Source organism: Oryzias melastigma, linkage group LG19 (genome assembly GCF_002922805.2).
Source record: "Oryzias melastigma strain HK-1 linkage group LG19, ASM292280v2, whole genome shotgun sequence".
Taxonomy (NCBI): domain Eukaryota; kingdom Metazoa; phylum Chordata; class Actinopteri; order Beloniformes; family Adrianichthyidae; genus Oryzias; species Oryzias melastigma.
In genome coordinates this window covers 9,419,072-9,434,745 of record NC_050530.1, presented here as the reverse complement: position 1 = coordinate 9,434,745, position 15,674 = coordinate 9,419,072, and the positions used below count along the sequence as shown (strand labels likewise).

Genomic DNA, 15,674 nt, shown 5'->3' with positions numbered 1-15,674 from the left:
TACTGCTGTGTGCATTTTGTTGTTGTGTTTTAAGATCTACAAAGGTTAAGACATTTTTTTTCTATGCCTAAAACCTTTAAAAATTGATTTTTTTAAGAATAAGTTTAGGATCGAGTTGCTTTGCTGTGAAGTGCTGGGCCTCTTACCAACTCCAGATGTCCTTTTTTTTAATTTTAGGTTGAGGATGACTGTTGGGTTTTAGAACTGAAGAAATATTGGACAACAAAACACTGAACTGGTTAACAGTTTTACAGCTTGACTACAGTACATCAAATGTACTCGGCACAATTTTAGGAAGTTTTACATGCTTTTTCCAGCAAACAGGCAAAACAAAAAGAAAATATTGCTTTTTTTGATTTGAAAAGCCAACTTAGTCGGTTGCTAATCTAAGTCTTTACAACATGATGCACTCATAATAGTCAGCTACACCAGACTGAGTCTACTGTACAAAGGATTTGATGGTGTAAAGAGCACCAGAAAGTTTGTGTTTACACTCCCTTTATCACTGAGCTTACTGGTACCACAGAGCATTATGGTCAAAGGTGGGGCCAATTGGATAACTATTAAGCTTAATTTTTGCAGCAAATGGCAACATCAACCAGAGTTCTGTTCGTTCATAGTAGTGGAGGTCAATAAATCTTTGGGAATGACTCTGAGATAGTTGACAGCCCTTTCTGTGTAATTGTGTACCATTTGCACCACCCAACTTGATCATGTCAGACATGCCAGAAATCAGAAATATTATTTTCTTTCTGCATTTGGAGTCAATCCGAGGGGTAAAAAGGGTCAAATCAACGGTAGAAGTTAAAGCTAGAGATGCAAACAGAAAAACAACTACAAAGCTCCCTTATATCAAGGCTTTGGCTCACATGTGGAAGCGTCACACCGTGGTGGCCCGGCTGTGTTTGAGTGCTAGCGGTGAATACTCTTTAATCCGAACACACAGTTTGCCCCTCAGCCAGGGGTTTTGGAGCTCCAGGGGACAGAAGTCGTCCTGAAGCCATTTCTCTCTGTTGTCCACGACCAGCACCAGACCAAAGTGCTTCATCTGTTCAGGACTGTAGTAGTGCTCGTGTTCGATGCTGCCCTTGCTGCCCCCCAGCATGCGCCGACACACAGTGTTCATCTCCTGCACCACCAGCTGGACCATCTCCCGTGCGGTTGTGCTTGAAGTTATACAAATCTGCAACGTAGGAGAAGACGTCAGTTTTACTCAGTCTCAACACAAGAGGAAGAGTTCTGGATTGAGCTATACCTTCACACTGGTCTCCTTTGGCAGACCTGTGCGGTACTGTGGGTACACTCTGAGCGTGGCATGGCAGCCTTTCTTGAGAACGGTAGAAGATGGTGCCGAGAGTCTCTGAGTGCCACTATCCTCTGATAAAGTACGTGCTGGTGGGAGAGGCTGACAGCGTTTGTTAGAACAGCAGCGGTCCACGGATGAGGGTCTGTGCCATCTTTGCTGCGGTGAGGTGGAGGGTGGGGAGCAGGTGGTGTGGTAGGAGTGAGGCTGGTGGTGTGATGACGTGGTGGAGGGGAACTCCAGGCTACTGGTTCTCACACAGAAAGCCTGCCTCTTCTCTGTAATGTGCAGCAGTTCGATCTGCCTGCTGGGAAGGATGAAGTCACTGTCAAACAGCTCCGGGACTCCCCTCCGCCTCTCTCCTCCGCACCGAATTCCTCCGCCACACCTCTCACCTTCCCTCCCCAGCTGTGACTCAGAGGCCTGCAGGACGTCTGGAGTGGAATCTCGTAGAGATCCCCCTCCGTGTCCGCTCACTCCTCCAGAGCCACTCCCGTCACTGCGCAGTAAACCTCGGGGCTCCAAAGCTCCAGAGGACGACAGAGGCGATGGAGACAACAGATCCAGCTCACGAGGACTTTGAGCTCGACTGGAGTCGTAGTCGCTGTCCGTGGTCAGGAAAACCTCAGAGGAACCTTCTTCATCTGACAAACCGGGAAAATCTTATGGAGGAAAATAAGTAGAATTTTAGCACATGATGCACGCCCACTACAATCTTTAAAATCCATTTGTGGTTCAGACCTGACAGTTTGTGGCAGTGCTCTGGAGAAGGCATGGGAGAAGGCATGAAGTCTGGCTGAGAGGAGGTGGAGGGAGGCTTATCCGGCATCACCTCCTTAGAGAAGTCAATTATCCAGCTTATGAAGATGCCTCCTGTTGGCTGCTTGTAGCGAGCGTATTGCAAGGCATCCATTATCCACCTCGCATCCCGCCAGACATCCTCCATTTGCTGTTGTCATAAGAATCTGCCTCAGTTTTACATTTCCACAAGTAAGCTCAAGAATCGAGTTCGATCTGTGGTGATACCTGCATGTGCTCCTGAACTTGCTGATGTTTCTTCTTGGCGACGAGCAGCTCGTCTTCAGAGAAGGCTTCTCGAAGTGCCTGCTGGGACATGAGCGATTCCAGCTCCAGCAGGGCCGACACTCTGCAATACTGGCCGATGAAACTGGGACAATAGGCGTTAAAGTGAACTGTTGGATGAAAAAAAAAAAGAATCCGCTCAACTTAAAGCCAAGTTTTAGAAAGCAGTGGTTGTGAATCTGCCTAAAGTTTTAAACGCTGACCGAGTTCGAAGATCTGCAGGGGCAGGGTGAGGAAGCCTGAGCGGGGAGAGTACGGGTTATTCTGACCAGGAGCTGTGCAGACTTCATCTGAGGGGGGTAAAAGGAGCAGGAAGGACACCTTGTCCCCAAACTCCAACACCTCCTGACTGTAAATTCGGAAATCCTGTGCCTAGACACAGAAAGATGTTCATCAGCCGGACTTTACCGTCAGAAAAGGAGTCAATTCTGACATGAAAAGTGAAATACAAAAGCATAACAAGTTGCTTATTTCTTTACTGTGCTGGATCTAGGATTTAATCTTTACTAAAAAAGGGCTATGATCCCCAACTAAAGTCATTTAAAGTGTTTCTCCTCTCACCTGGTTGCCAGGAACATTGATGTGAGCCATGAAGGCTTTGATGGCGCTGCGCAGGTCGTGAAGAAGACGATGAGGAGCACTTTGAACATCATGATCCATTTCCAAGGACTCATCCAGAGAGCTTAGGGCCTGAAGCCACTGCCACTCCTCTCTATAATATAAAGTCATGTTTTTTTGGTTTGTTTTAAAGTCCCTCTATAACAACTGTGTGTAAGACCCTTGACGCTGCTGCCTAACTGGGTCTCTGTGCCCTTCAAATAAAGGGTTGTGTCAGGAAGGGCATCCGGCGTAAAAACCCTGCCAAATCACTGATGCGAAATAGTGGGTGCTGTTACGCTGTGGCGACCCCGAAAAGGATCAGCCGAAAGTGAACTACTACTACTACATATATATAACCTTCCCAGTGCTGTTTTCATTATGATTATGAAGTTTTTGGGCAAAATCCCACAACCTAAATGTCTAAAAACCCATATTTCATGTTGATCTGAAGCCTGTTTCCAAAATCTCCTCTAAGAGGGCGTGGCCTTTGGAGTTGAGCTGTGTCTTGCTAGCTTAAATCTTCATCCCTGCTACATAACAATGTTAAGCAATTTCAGTAATGTCCAGCTGTATCGTTTTGATCTGGATGTCAGCTCGGACAAGGAAGTGAAGAGCTTCGTGGACCGAACTTCCTCCAAAATCCTGATTCTTTCTCCTTCCTGTCACCAAAGACTCTTTTAGCTAATTCTCCAATGTTTATTGATGTTGTTGTGACCAATACATTCAATCCATTGGTTTCTCAGAGCAGAATCTTTGGGAAAATGTGTCGGTTTGAAATGAGTTTGATTGACAGCGATTCTTTTTTTTTTCAGTCTATTGTACACACAAGTAAATATGTTAGCATACCCACCTTGAAACATTGCTATTGTCCCGGATTTTGGTGTGACAGAGGATGTTGGGTAGTTTCTGAGGTACCAGCGCCCTTATCTGCTCCACTGATGTGCACAACTTCAGGTAGCCCAAGTACAAACCCGGAGACAAAAGCTTCCTGCTGCGCCTATGATATGCCAGCTTCTCCTGGTAACAGGACAGAGTGAGAGGAAGGTGATGCAGCACTGAATTTAGTCTTTGAGTCACAATAACTATTATTTCATATTTAACTTTTTAGTTGATCCATAACTTGCTCAGATTTTTTTTATTTTTTACATTTTTCTAGTGTGAGTCGGTACCAAAACTGGTGCATCAGCACATTTTTCTCTCACATTTCATCATACAATTTGTTCACAACCGGCCACAACACAAATACTTCTGTAAGCTGTGGGTTTGTAAAAAAGAGCCTCCACCATTGTTTCGGAACCTCCAAGGCAAAACCATTGCACGCTGGAGACAAAACAGCGTTGCAACAATGGTATCGGGTTCACTGAGCCACATAGACCAAATCAACTTGAGGTTTAGTTTCACATTGTGGTTGTTGTGAACGAAAAACAGAATTAGTTGCGAAACGGCAGATAATAACAGATGACTGTCATGATGTCCGGCTTACTGAAACTCAAACATTCCAACAGCTACTACAAGCGGGTTCAAAGTAAAAAGACATCGAGGTGACTAAAGCTTTTGTGAGGAACCAAAGAAAAAAACATTCTTTCAATAGTTCTAACAGTAACATTCTCTTCAAATGACTTAAATACACTTTATATCCCTTTTCAAACTGTTACCAACCATTTTTTGACAAACCACAACCCTGTTAAACATCTGAGCATTCATTTCATAACAGAAGTGGAGCTCACATGGAGTGTGATGAGGAGAATGTCCAAGGCAGTGGGCTCCTCGGGGGATGAGATGGACTTTCGCTGCAGCTGTAGTTTAGATAGTGGTACCCAACGTACTCCGTCCAGGTTTGGACCCGCCTTCATGTCTTTCAGGAGCACCAGCACGGCGTTACCATGTTTGTCCTTAATTGGCTCATAATAAACGTGGCCGAGGTTCTGGATTCCCAGCATTCCCTGATTAAAAAAAGTCAATGTTAAGTAAGTTAAAAAAAATATATATATATATATTTTTTAGATTATCACAGGAAAAAAAAATCTGATTTTACCTGTAGCTGGGAGATGGCCTGTAACATCTTAATGCGTGTTTGCAGAGTACATGAACAAGATGATTGGGATGGACCCAGGCACTGCTGCAGCCAAGAAATCTCATCCCACAGATAGGAGACCTGTAGCACAAGCATAATTAACACAAATTAAATCAGTTTTTAATATTGATTCAACCAGAAGTTTAGATTCTATTCATAAAAAAAGCCATCAAATCGGGCCAAAATGTAAAGATAAATATACTGGTTGGACTAGTGAGGAGTTAGATTTTTTTTTTAAGTCGACACATCGGAAGTTGAAATAAATCAGAGACTTTCTTTCACTTTAGTGTGTTCCCTACCTTAGTGAACCAGAGGAAATCCTGCATGAGCGAGCTGGAGTAAGAGTCTTCAATCTCCACGATAGGAATCTGGTCTTCTGATGTCACCAAAACGCTGTCATCTTTATAGAATATGGAGGCCACATAAAGACCTCTGAGGAGAAACACAGAAGAAAGCTTAATGTTTGCTGGAGGGTTAAAAATGAAAAAGACAATTAAACATGGATGTATGACAGTAAAATAACATAATTAATTTTAATAAATTCTACAACTCGTGCATATCAGAAACTGCTTCCTACCTTTTCAAACTTTTGACGAATTTACTGGTGGGTTGGAAGAGATGCCGAAGGCTTTTGGACACGGAGTGCTTCCTGCCTTGAGCTGGAGCTTTGCACGGCTCTGAGTGAAAAGAGACACAAAAAACTGATGATCTCACGTGAAATTGTTTAATTAAACGCCTTATTTGTCCACAACAGTGGTGTGTTTGGCTGTCAAAGAGAAAGAGACACAAAGCAACAAAAGATACTTCTGTTCAAACCAAATCCATAAATATCTTTTCCTTGACAGGCTGTTACCTTAGCGACAACAAACCTGACAGGTCCAACAACACGGCTGAATGTTTTTTGACATTTTATGCTCTCCAGTAGTGCAGCACCATTTGACAGTGATGCTGACTGCCAACAGCAGACTATTGGTCTAAAGGGAACCACTAACTCCTGGGTCTCGAGGGACCACTAACTATATATACATGTGCATGTGTGTGTGTTTGTTTACCTGCACAGACTATGGCTGCTGGATCATGGTATGCCTTGAGCTACAGTGGTGCGTGGAGCCAAGTAGCTGTAGTAATGTGTGTATATATGTCTGCATGTGTCTTAACCCTTTGCCACTCACTGACAGGGGGGTCAGTTAAGTCTGTGGGGACATGTTTATTTTTAGTGGGCCAAGACAGGGTTGGAGGGGAGGTGTGTATATTTGTGCATGTGTGTTTTTGTGTGGATTCTTGTTTGTGAGATAACGCACCTCTCGACTCATTAGAGAGTCCCAAAACCCCTCACAGACTCCTTCACGTCCCAGGTGATCTAACTCAAGCCCCAGGCCACTTAGAGTCAATAACTCCCCTCATTCAGGGCTCAAAAAGAACAAATTTTCTCTTTAGGTGGACGAGTTGAGGTGGAGCAACGAAAAAAACAGCAGCACCCCTCAGCCCCTCTCACCTCCTCCCGGCCTCGGTCCCTGCTTGACATTGAGTAAGACAGACAAGTAGGGCTGACTGCTGAGAAGTCTCTGTTAGTCAAGGCCTCTTTCACAGTTTAATTAATAGTGTTTGGACAAGACGGGGAAGGTGGTGTGGGCCAAAAGCTGGGGTGTAATCGGGGTGCACAGACAAGCGGGAGAGCCAGTTAAAGAGAGCTTGTGACTGAATCGGATCTGTTCGTGCAAATGTGCTTCTGCCTGCACCTGACTTATCTTTACATGCGAGAGTGTCTATGTGTGGACAGTAGACAGGACGACTGGCGTGCCGCGCAGGGGGAGGCGGCGGTAGTCCGTGTTAATTTATGCCTTCTCCAGACTCCAACCTAAGACTTGTCTGTTACAGAAATAACAAACATGACCCCGGGATACATCACCCCGACTACTGTGCCTGAACTCTCCAGTTAACCCTCAATCACTTGCTGTCTGACCAACCATGAACCTCTCTGTGCTTACTTTTGCACTGCGTCCCATTCAGCAGCGAGCGTGGCGTGAGAACAGTGGACAATAGTAACTGGATGAGAGTGTTTAGGCATACAGGCTTAAGAGAGATGACTTGCTCAATTGTAAACACAGTTACCAATCATGAGAAGGAGTCGGTGCGGGCAGGTTTTGACACTTGAGTGAGCAGCTTACAGCCAACAGTGTTTGGGGATATAAACCGCTTGTGTGTGAGAGAGGCTGATCTGCATTTTGTCACAGAGAGAGAGGTATTCAGCAGAGGAAGGGCTGAGTCATGGAAAGACTCATAGGGGAGAGCAGAGTGGGGGGGTGCTGAAACAGAGGGGAAGATGACATGGCATCTTAGTATGTATAGCTTCTGAAGTACTGGTCGTGTCTCTGATTGCAAAGTGTCTGTCAAGGTGTAATATTCACTACACCTGTGAACACTTTTGATGCTGTAGACTTAAAATTACTACAAATTTAGTAATGCATGATGTGCATAAAATTGTATTACTCTGACAGCACAAATTTAATTTCTGCATATTCATTTTTTGTGAGTGGCTGTAAGCTAGCGGGAGAGCGTGTAAACAGATGGATGATGGGAAGAGGATAGGATCAAATGGTGAATAAGCTGCTCTGTAGGGTTCATATGTCTGTAAATCGGCCTCACTAGCCGTGAACTTCATCCCACGTCACTGGGAGTATGTATTGTCATCAAGTTGAGGGTGTTGTCACTTTATGATGACACTAAACCACCGTGAAAACCAGATGGAAATTGTTATATCTCTGTTTTTTATACATAACTTATCTGTTCCTCACACAGGTTTGAACATTAAGCTGATTACCATGGCAGACACAGTTGCGGTGAGCTTCCTTTATCTGTGCGAGTAGATGATCCAGAGCCTCCTTCTGGCCTCTTTGACGTGGGGCGCGCCCATCGATGTCCCTCCAACCTGGTGGAGAAAAGACAAACGGATCAGAACTCGCCCAACCTTTAGGTACGTGAATAAACTCAGCACAAAGATTGTAAGGTGAAGTTGTGGTGGAAAAAAAACAAACAAAAAAAAAGCATATTTTATATTCAAAATAATTATACAAATTCAAACTTATATTGCACATTTTCTACATAATTTTAACATCTACCAGTGAATTTTCTTTTGTTCAATAAAGATCTTAATGCGTATTGTGTTCAGTACAAAGTAGCATGCAGACACATTAAGTATAAGCTGTAAACGTCATTACAGAGCAGCAGACTGTCTAGAGTTTGTGATTTGTGACGGACAGGATGCCACCTGAAAGCATAAACCTCAGGGGACAAAGAATCAGGAACATGTTCACGAAAGTAGTATTATTTTATTAAAGATTATAGTTGTATCATTTACTTCTCTGCATGTCTTTATTCCAACTACACCTATAAATATATCATCAAAATGACTTGGTTTCTCTTTTTATTAACTCAAACTCCTTTCTCTGCTTTTACATCCAGTAAAATTTCCTTGTGTGTGAATGCTGGGTGATGGGTCAGTGATAACCCTCCCCTTGCCTCCATCCCCCCCCAGAGTCCCCCCAGAGTGTGCATAGGGCTGAAACACGGTGAGCTCTATTCCCGGAAAGGTGCCTGTCCCAACAGGACAAGCGGGCCCTTTAATGGGCGTCCACGGCCCGGTATAAGGCCCCCAGTGTTGGGGCAGTGCCGCTCGCTACAGCACAGACATGCAAATATTTCCAGTGGTAGGCCGAAATGGAAAACACAAACACGCAACATCGAAATTAGCTCTGGGGAGGGAGGGAGGTGGGAAAGTTAGAAAAAAAAAGATAGAAAGGGAAAGCCTGGTTTCTGTGAAAAACACTGCGCTGATGAGGACAAACGTGTTCATGTGTTGCCCAGATGTGCCCTGAGTGTGCCACGATGCCCACTATGATGGTATCTCTGGTATGTTTGCTTTTTTCAGTTGGTGTGTGCCAATAGCGGAGAGTTAAAACGTGTCACAGCATTCAGAAAAGTCCCCATTACATTTGGAGATTTAAAACTTCCAAGCAAGCAGAAAATAAAATCGATAAGTTGAATAAAGTAATATTGCAAAGCGTGTGGTGGTGAACAACTCAGCTGTTGCTCATGACTTAAAGGTTAATTTCTTGGCTGAACCCGGGCAGCTTCCTCTGCCAGCCAAGCCTACGCACCATCCTGAGGCTATGGTTACACTCTGCAGCGGGGGTCTCTAAGCCCACCCAGCATCCAGGCTGCTGAAAGTCCAGCTGTCGCTCTTCTAATGATGTCAAAGTAACAATAAGATAGAGCGGTAAGGAATCGTGAATGACTGAAACAATTTTGTAGTGTGAAAGCAATGAGGGAGGCCCAAATCTCGCTGCAGTGCATGCTGGAAACCAGTTCTTTAATGTTCAGTTTATGAATGCAAGGAAAAGACTTACTGGAAGGTGCAGCACAGACCGGAGTGGAAACCTTTGGTGGCCCCCATCCTTTCATATTGTACGCCGACACCTGAACATAGTAGTAAATCCCCTAAAAGAAGAAATTGTACCAGTGTAATATTTGAATATACACATGCATACAACCCTGCAATGATTCGACAATGGTTGAGGGTGTCTATTGTGTGGTGGATGTTGTTCTATTTAAGTTTTGTCTGTGTCTTTGCTTCGTTTGCAGACAGCAATCCTCTGTCTCTCCTTTCTCAGCCAAATCAATCAAGCCAGCCGCCAACACTTACTGACCCTGCCTTGACCCCTGCCTTGTGACAGGAGCGAGCTTAGCCTGGCTTTTTTAGGGGGAAGGGGTTTCTGTCACAGGACAACATTGAGTGGAGCGTCCATTTGTCTACACAACCGCTTCAAAATGCCAAGCATAAATCAGGTGGCAGGCTACCAAGCTGCTCTTTTAAAAAAAAAAAATTTGGAGGAGTCACTTAGCCAAGACCTTCAACAGTAAAACAATAACAGAGATTTCTTTTTGTTTTTTTTAATGGTGACCACAAGTCTGTCAAAGCAATCATTTGGGGGTGATTGTGATTATGTGTGGAGTTTGATGCATATAATAAAAATCACATGGGATTCCCTCCTGATGTTTTCCAAGCAAACGCTTCGAGCTCGCGTGTCAGTATTGATGACCCTCATATGGGAGAGTGTCTTTTAAAACCGTTTTGATCAGTTTGCAACAACAGCTGAAGAAGCTCCATCTTATACAAATTTGTCGTTCGTTATTATCCGTCACATGTGGCATCCTCCAGTTCTTTCTGTACAGTATAGGCGTAGCTGAAGGAAAATATGACTGCTCGGCCACAGGTCCATCTGGAAAGCGCTGCGTTTGTTGTGTTGGGAATGTAAACTGTGCCCACAACAATCTTAATATAAGAAAATAAAATGTGTCACTTGAAAAATATTTGGTGTCACAATAGTTTGTTCTGAGGTTGAAGCTGCTAGCGGTCGTCTCTGGAAAGTGATGGAGGTTTGGGATAAAATTGGTACTTTCTGATGCAACTGGATCGGTAATTGACCTGCAACTGTCTGGTTATAAACTAGGAGTGTAACAATTCGTTTTAACAATGATTCCATTCATATCATATTTTCTGGTTGGCGGTACGATTCATAGTTGATTTTCGACCGATCTGATTCCATAGACCTTTAATAGGAGATCGACGTAACAAGTGTTGAGGTCCCCTTTAGGAAATCCATTACCTCTAGGCCAGAGCCTTCGCTGCCACTTCCTGATACGTCTAACGCCATTTTGCAACCAGTTGGCACCCGTCGACAGCGATTAGTCCGAGTCGGTCGGAGTCACGTTTTTAAGTTGAATGTATATTTTGTATATATATATATATATATATATATACACACAAAATATGTTTTTAAGTTGAATCTGTATATATATTTATTTTATATATGTATATATATATACACAAAATATGTTTTTAAGTTGAATCTGTACATATATTTATTTTATATATATATATATATATATATATATATATATATATATATATATATATGTAAAATAAATATATAATATTTTTATATAGTAAAATAAATATATAAAAATATAAAAAGAGGAAGGACTGGCAGAAATCGAGTGCCGTTTTTAGAGGAACTATAGTGGCCAATCATAAGTGAGCTTGTTCAAGCTTGTTCCACACCCCTCCCACTGAAAGTGGATCGGAGGAATCGGTCAATCAAATGTTTGAGGCGGGGCCAGCGGACACCACATCCTTTTACTGAGGCATCTGATTGGTCAGGTTATAACATGAATAACTGTCAATAAAGAAAAAAATATGTTTGTAAAAAATTAAGATCAGAAAGAAGATGTTGCGAAGAATGTATCGGATCAAGAATAGTTATTCTGACAAAATTATTGAGAAAAAAAACGGCTTATTCCTTAACCCGCGGGTACCGTACTTCTTATTTGGAACATGAGGGGGGTGGGGGTGGGGAGTGTGAGCAGTCCATTGATATTCATGTGAATGTCTTATTTACTGACCTAAAATTGATCCAGGACACTTTTATTCAGACCAGTGTGGCTCATAAATACCTGGGTACTGAGCAGTCCACATTTATTGCATTCTCTTAAGTGTTTCCACACATTGGACTATAATGATGGCTTGATCATAATTTGCTGTCATCATATATGCTGTCCTTTGTGATGGCACTTGGTCGTTTTTATGCAATGATAAAATAAATAATAAAATGTCTAAATTCAGATGGTATTTTCCAATGTCAATATAATATAATGTCAATATAATCGATTTACAGCATTCTCCCTTTATTTGCGGGGTCAGGGACCAGTGATCCGCGAATCCCCCAACTGTGCGAATATTTTTAAAAGATGTTATACTTATAAAAGTCGATTTGTTAATCGACTTTTATAAGTATATAAGTATAACATTTATAAAATTTGTCTCAGACATATTGATCTACTTTGACTGTAGAAATATAAATCAATTCATCGATTATGTCGATTAATTGTTACACCCCCTGTGTAACCCTTGTGCTCTCCTAGGCATGTGTCCTAGGTTAAACCATATTTACAAACCTCTTGGAAAACAAAACCTTTAGTAAAATGTTCAAATGTCACAAAACAAGTTGGAAAGACGGTGGATCCACTGAGACTTACAGTTGTTAGTCCTGTGATGTGACACTGCAGTAGACTGGTGTCATCCACAATCATCTCACCCAATACAGGAATAAAAGAAGGGACACTGCTCCAACTCACTATAAACATACACAAGTTCTTGTATCAGTTAGCAGAAAAATCACCTTGAAAAGAACTATTATTTAGAGAGGTGACAGCAGACCTTTATACTTGGTAACCACAGCAGAGTTGACACAGAGAGGTTCCTGGAAGTCAACCTGTAGACTGTTGCTACTGCTGACAGACAGATGAACTTCACTGGGAACATCTGGGGGGCCTGCAAAAGCAGAAAAGCAGAGCAACAAACTCAACAAAAAAATGATATGCCTCAGATTATGATGTAAAATGTTGAAGCTTTAAATATAAAGTGGTTTATTATTCTATCTAAAAGTAACCTACTCTGCTTCTAATAAAATAACATAAGCATCCATATGTTTGGGTCAAGTTTGCAAGTATAAAATCTACAAAGTCAGCAAGAGGAAGGACTGGCAGAAATCAAGAGGGGAAAAAAATAAAAATCGAAATTGACTGCAGGGTTGTGGGAAAAGTCTGAATGGCAAATGTCCATCATCTGCTCGGCACATGTAATAAAATCTCAACATCATCCTTACTAGCATGCTCAAAGCCTGTTTGCATCCGTCGGAAGAGCCTCAGCCTCCACTCCCAAGCTTTGAGCTGCCGCTCGCGGTCGGATCCATCGCGTTCACCAAGACTCTCACTCCGCACCTGGGCCTTGTGCTCTGAAACTCTTTGCTCAGCCTCCTGCACCAGAGTAGCTAAATGCACCGCTCGGCCCTCCAGACTCACAACTGGGAACGATAGAAAACAGGAGGGATGGTATCGGTTAGAATTTCCACAATCGATATCGATTTTTTTCGATTCTTTAATTCAATTTTGAGTTTACACATTCATGCACATTTGTTTAAAAATACATGAATAATCTATTATATGTTTTGAATATATTCATATTAATCTGCTAAAGTTCACATACTGTAACATATATCAATGAAATGAGATTGTTAATATCATACAGTGTTACATAGATTCTCAAAAGTAGAAATTCTAATAAAAATATTCAGATCATTAACATTGTAAACATTGTTTTTCTCCTGGAGTATTTCAGTTTGGCCAGTAGGTGGTGATCACGCTTCAGCATTACACCTTATTCCAGAAGAAGAAGAAGACAGTTTGAGGAAAAAAAATGTTTTAGACCGTAAATAGTTATTTTAAAAATATATTCTTGAAAGTGTTTGGAAAGTTAATGTTTATAAAGATGTTCATGTAGGCAGCAAAGTATGTTTAGGTCGGCAGAGCGTTAGCATTAGCCGTCCTAAGGGAAATTCTGTTAAACGTTAGCATCAAGCTAGCAGAAATTAGCTTTATTTGCTAAATCGATTTATATCTTTTGTGAATCGATTACTGATCTATAAGCTTAAATCGATTCAAATAGATTAATGGATTTTTTTAAACTCAGCCCAAGAAAACGGTAAACGCATCATGACGTCATGTGATTTTAGTTAAGGCACCAGGGGGAAAAAAAGTGTTTCACAAAAAAAAAAAAGGGAACCTTTTAAATAAAACAAACGACTAACTATTAAACTTGTATCTTTTATCAGAGAATGAATTCTGTACAATCAATCCTGATGTTAGGAAGTGCTTTGAACAAAGGCTTGCAAAACGAGTTATACTGCAAAGCTAGCCAATCCTTTTTTTTATTTCTTTGTTTGCCAAAAACGGAGGCAGATCCTCAATAAAGTTCGTTTAATGTGACTAAGCAGTCTCTCTTAAGGCATGACATCATCTAGAAAATGACAGAAAATTGGGCATTAAAGCAAGATGGGCGAGGAAGGGACAGTCTTCCTTGTATGCAGTCCTAAGTGGTGGGAGAGAGCACTAGAATCCATTTAATCTCTTTGTAAAACTTGTTCTTTTTTTGCTGCGAAACTTATGGAAAGTTTTGTATCACTGATTTATTTACGTAGAGTACCACAGCCTCATACCACCTTAAGAGGAACGATTTTTCCTAGGAGGTTTGGTTCTTACTTAAACACTGCAAACAAAGATGTTTGAAAGCATTACTAGAGCAGATGAGATGCAACACCTCATGAAAATATTCCAACCATGGCTCCGTGGTTAGCGATAGCCGCTACTGGTAGCAGAACAAAGATCATATATGCTCTATTTGCAAAGTTAAATTACAAAAAAATGTATCGTAAAGCATTTTAAATGGTAAAAAGACAGTAATGTGCTATATGCCTTCCATTGCTGGTCGTTTCTTGGAGTATTTGGGACTGGTGTGTGTCTGTGTTTAGTCTGTGTGGTCTGTGTTTGTTCATAGTAGATTCCACTGTTGAGCGTTAGATTCCACTGTTGACAGTAAGTTTAAAGTTCCGTGTCAAAATGTCCATCTGGGTGTTTAATTCTGCGGCTCTGCCTGTGTCTCCTCAGTGGCTGCGAGCTTCTCTTTGAATCTGAGCATCTCTTCTGGGTGTCACTTTTGTTTTTCTTTTTTGCTACTTGTGTGAAGACATAAAGGCTGTTAGTCACAAAGGACTCACGCTGTATCATCGGGTACTTAAGTTCTGCGTAGAAACTGCAGTCAAACAGCAAACATCAGTAAAAAGTATTTTCCATTCAAGTGTTTTCAATTAAATAATACCTTTATAAGATGTCTGGCTCAGCTCTTGAAAATGTGTGTGTGTGTGAGTAAGACCGAGTACAAGTAAAAACAAAAACAGCCTTGGAGCCTTACTGGCGAGTTTTAATCATTAACAGAGGGAGAGGAGATTCGCAGATCAAAGAAATTGAAAAGTGCTTACAAAGATGACTAATATTGCATCATGATTAGCGGCCCTTCAGCGCCTTCAACATTCTCTCACTGCGAGCAGAAAACAGAGACGCGCGTCTGTCAGTGCGGTGGAGATGAACGCTCTGCTGCTTTGTGTTGTTGTGGGAAACCTGTTGCTCTGGTAGCAGCTGATCCTTTTCACTTTAGTTTTTGGGGTAAAGAAAAATAGATTTCAAAGACATTCTTATTGGTAATTTATAAGTCAGGCTCATGTTTGAGCATGTAGGTAAGCTTAAATTTGTGTCAAGGATGATTAAAAGAAAGTTACTTTTGCACATAATTTTCTAAACCTTTATTCTTGGCTGCACTGACCCAGAGGAAGCGTTCGGGTTAGAGTTGCGGTTAGGTTAATATGTGCGACCAACAACAACATTTAGCTTTGGACCTATTTAAAATCTGTGCGGACAAAGCAGCGACGTACATCTTGTATTACATGTAGCCAAAATGAATTTCCATCAGTTTTTGTGCTTGGTTGCACGTAATAACATCAGCCTAATTAAAATGGTTTTGCTTCATGACTTTTAGCCTAATTCTCTAACCGTTTTTATAAAGGGGGATATTTTTACTGTCAGTCTGAGAATGTTCTTTGTTTAAGATTAAACATTTTAGTTTTTTTTCTCTTGAACATGTGTTATTTTTTGTCTTTTTGTCTT

The 15,674-nt window shown here is 41.7% G+C and overlaps 1 protein-coding gene and 1 long non-coding RNA gene across 6 annotated transcripts in view; one reads left to right on the top strand and one right to left on the bottom strand.

Moving 5' to 3' along the window:
* Positions 1 to 233: 233 nt before the first annotated feature.
* LOC112153971 (ankyrin repeat and fibronectin type-III domain-containing protein 1) overlaps positions 234 to 15,674 on the bottom strand; it is a 135,290-nt gene continuing 119,849 nt past the window's right edge. For 3 of the 4 annotated variants that reach the window (XM_024284476.2, XM_036217128.1, XM_036217130.1), the window contains 16 exons: positions 12,785 to 12,982; positions 12,337 to 12,450; positions 12,156 to 12,253; positions 9,467 to 9,557; positions 7,882 to 7,989; positions 5,638 to 5,737; positions 5,360 to 5,492; positions 5,022 to 5,141; positions 4,714 to 4,929; positions 3,837 to 4,003; positions 2,948 to 3,098; positions 2,590 to 2,758; positions 2,330 to 2,496; positions 2,045 to 2,252; positions 1,256 to 1,965; positions 234 to 1,183 (listed from right to left, as the gene is read on the bottom strand). In XM_024284476.2, the coding sequence (XP_024140244.2) occupies positions 881 to 1,183; positions 1,256 to 1,965; positions 2,045 to 2,252; positions 2,330 to 2,496; positions 2,590 to 2,758; positions 2,948 to 3,098; positions 3,837 to 4,003; positions 4,714 to 4,929; positions 5,022 to 5,141; positions 5,360 to 5,492; positions 5,638 to 5,737; positions 7,882 to 7,989; positions 9,467 to 9,557; positions 12,156 to 12,253; positions 12,337 to 12,450; positions 12,785 to 12,982 (3,053 nt within the window). In that variant the 3' untranslated portion in view covers positions 234 to 880. Of the gene's footprint in view, positions 1,184 to 1,255; positions 1,966 to 2,044; positions 2,253 to 2,329; positions 2,497 to 2,589; positions 2,759 to 2,947; positions 3,099 to 3,836; positions 4,004 to 4,713; positions 4,930 to 5,021; positions 5,142 to 5,359; positions 5,493 to 5,637; positions 5,738 to 7,881; positions 7,990 to 9,466; positions 9,558 to 12,155; positions 12,254 to 12,336; positions 12,451 to 12,784; positions 12,983 to 15,674 lie in introns of those variants that run through there. The other variant, XM_036217129.1, reaches the window with a different exon arrangement.
* Positions 7,900 to 15,674, top strand: part of LOC118600176 — a 65,319-nt gene continuing 57,544 nt past the window's right edge. Inside the window, exon 1 of one of the 2 annotated variants that reach the window (XR_004949749.1) lies at positions 7,900 to 8,034. This is a non-coding gene — a long non-coding RNA (uncharacterized LOC118600176). The remainder of the gene's footprint in view (positions 8,035 to 15,674) is intronic. The other variant, XR_004949750.1, reaches the window with a different exon arrangement.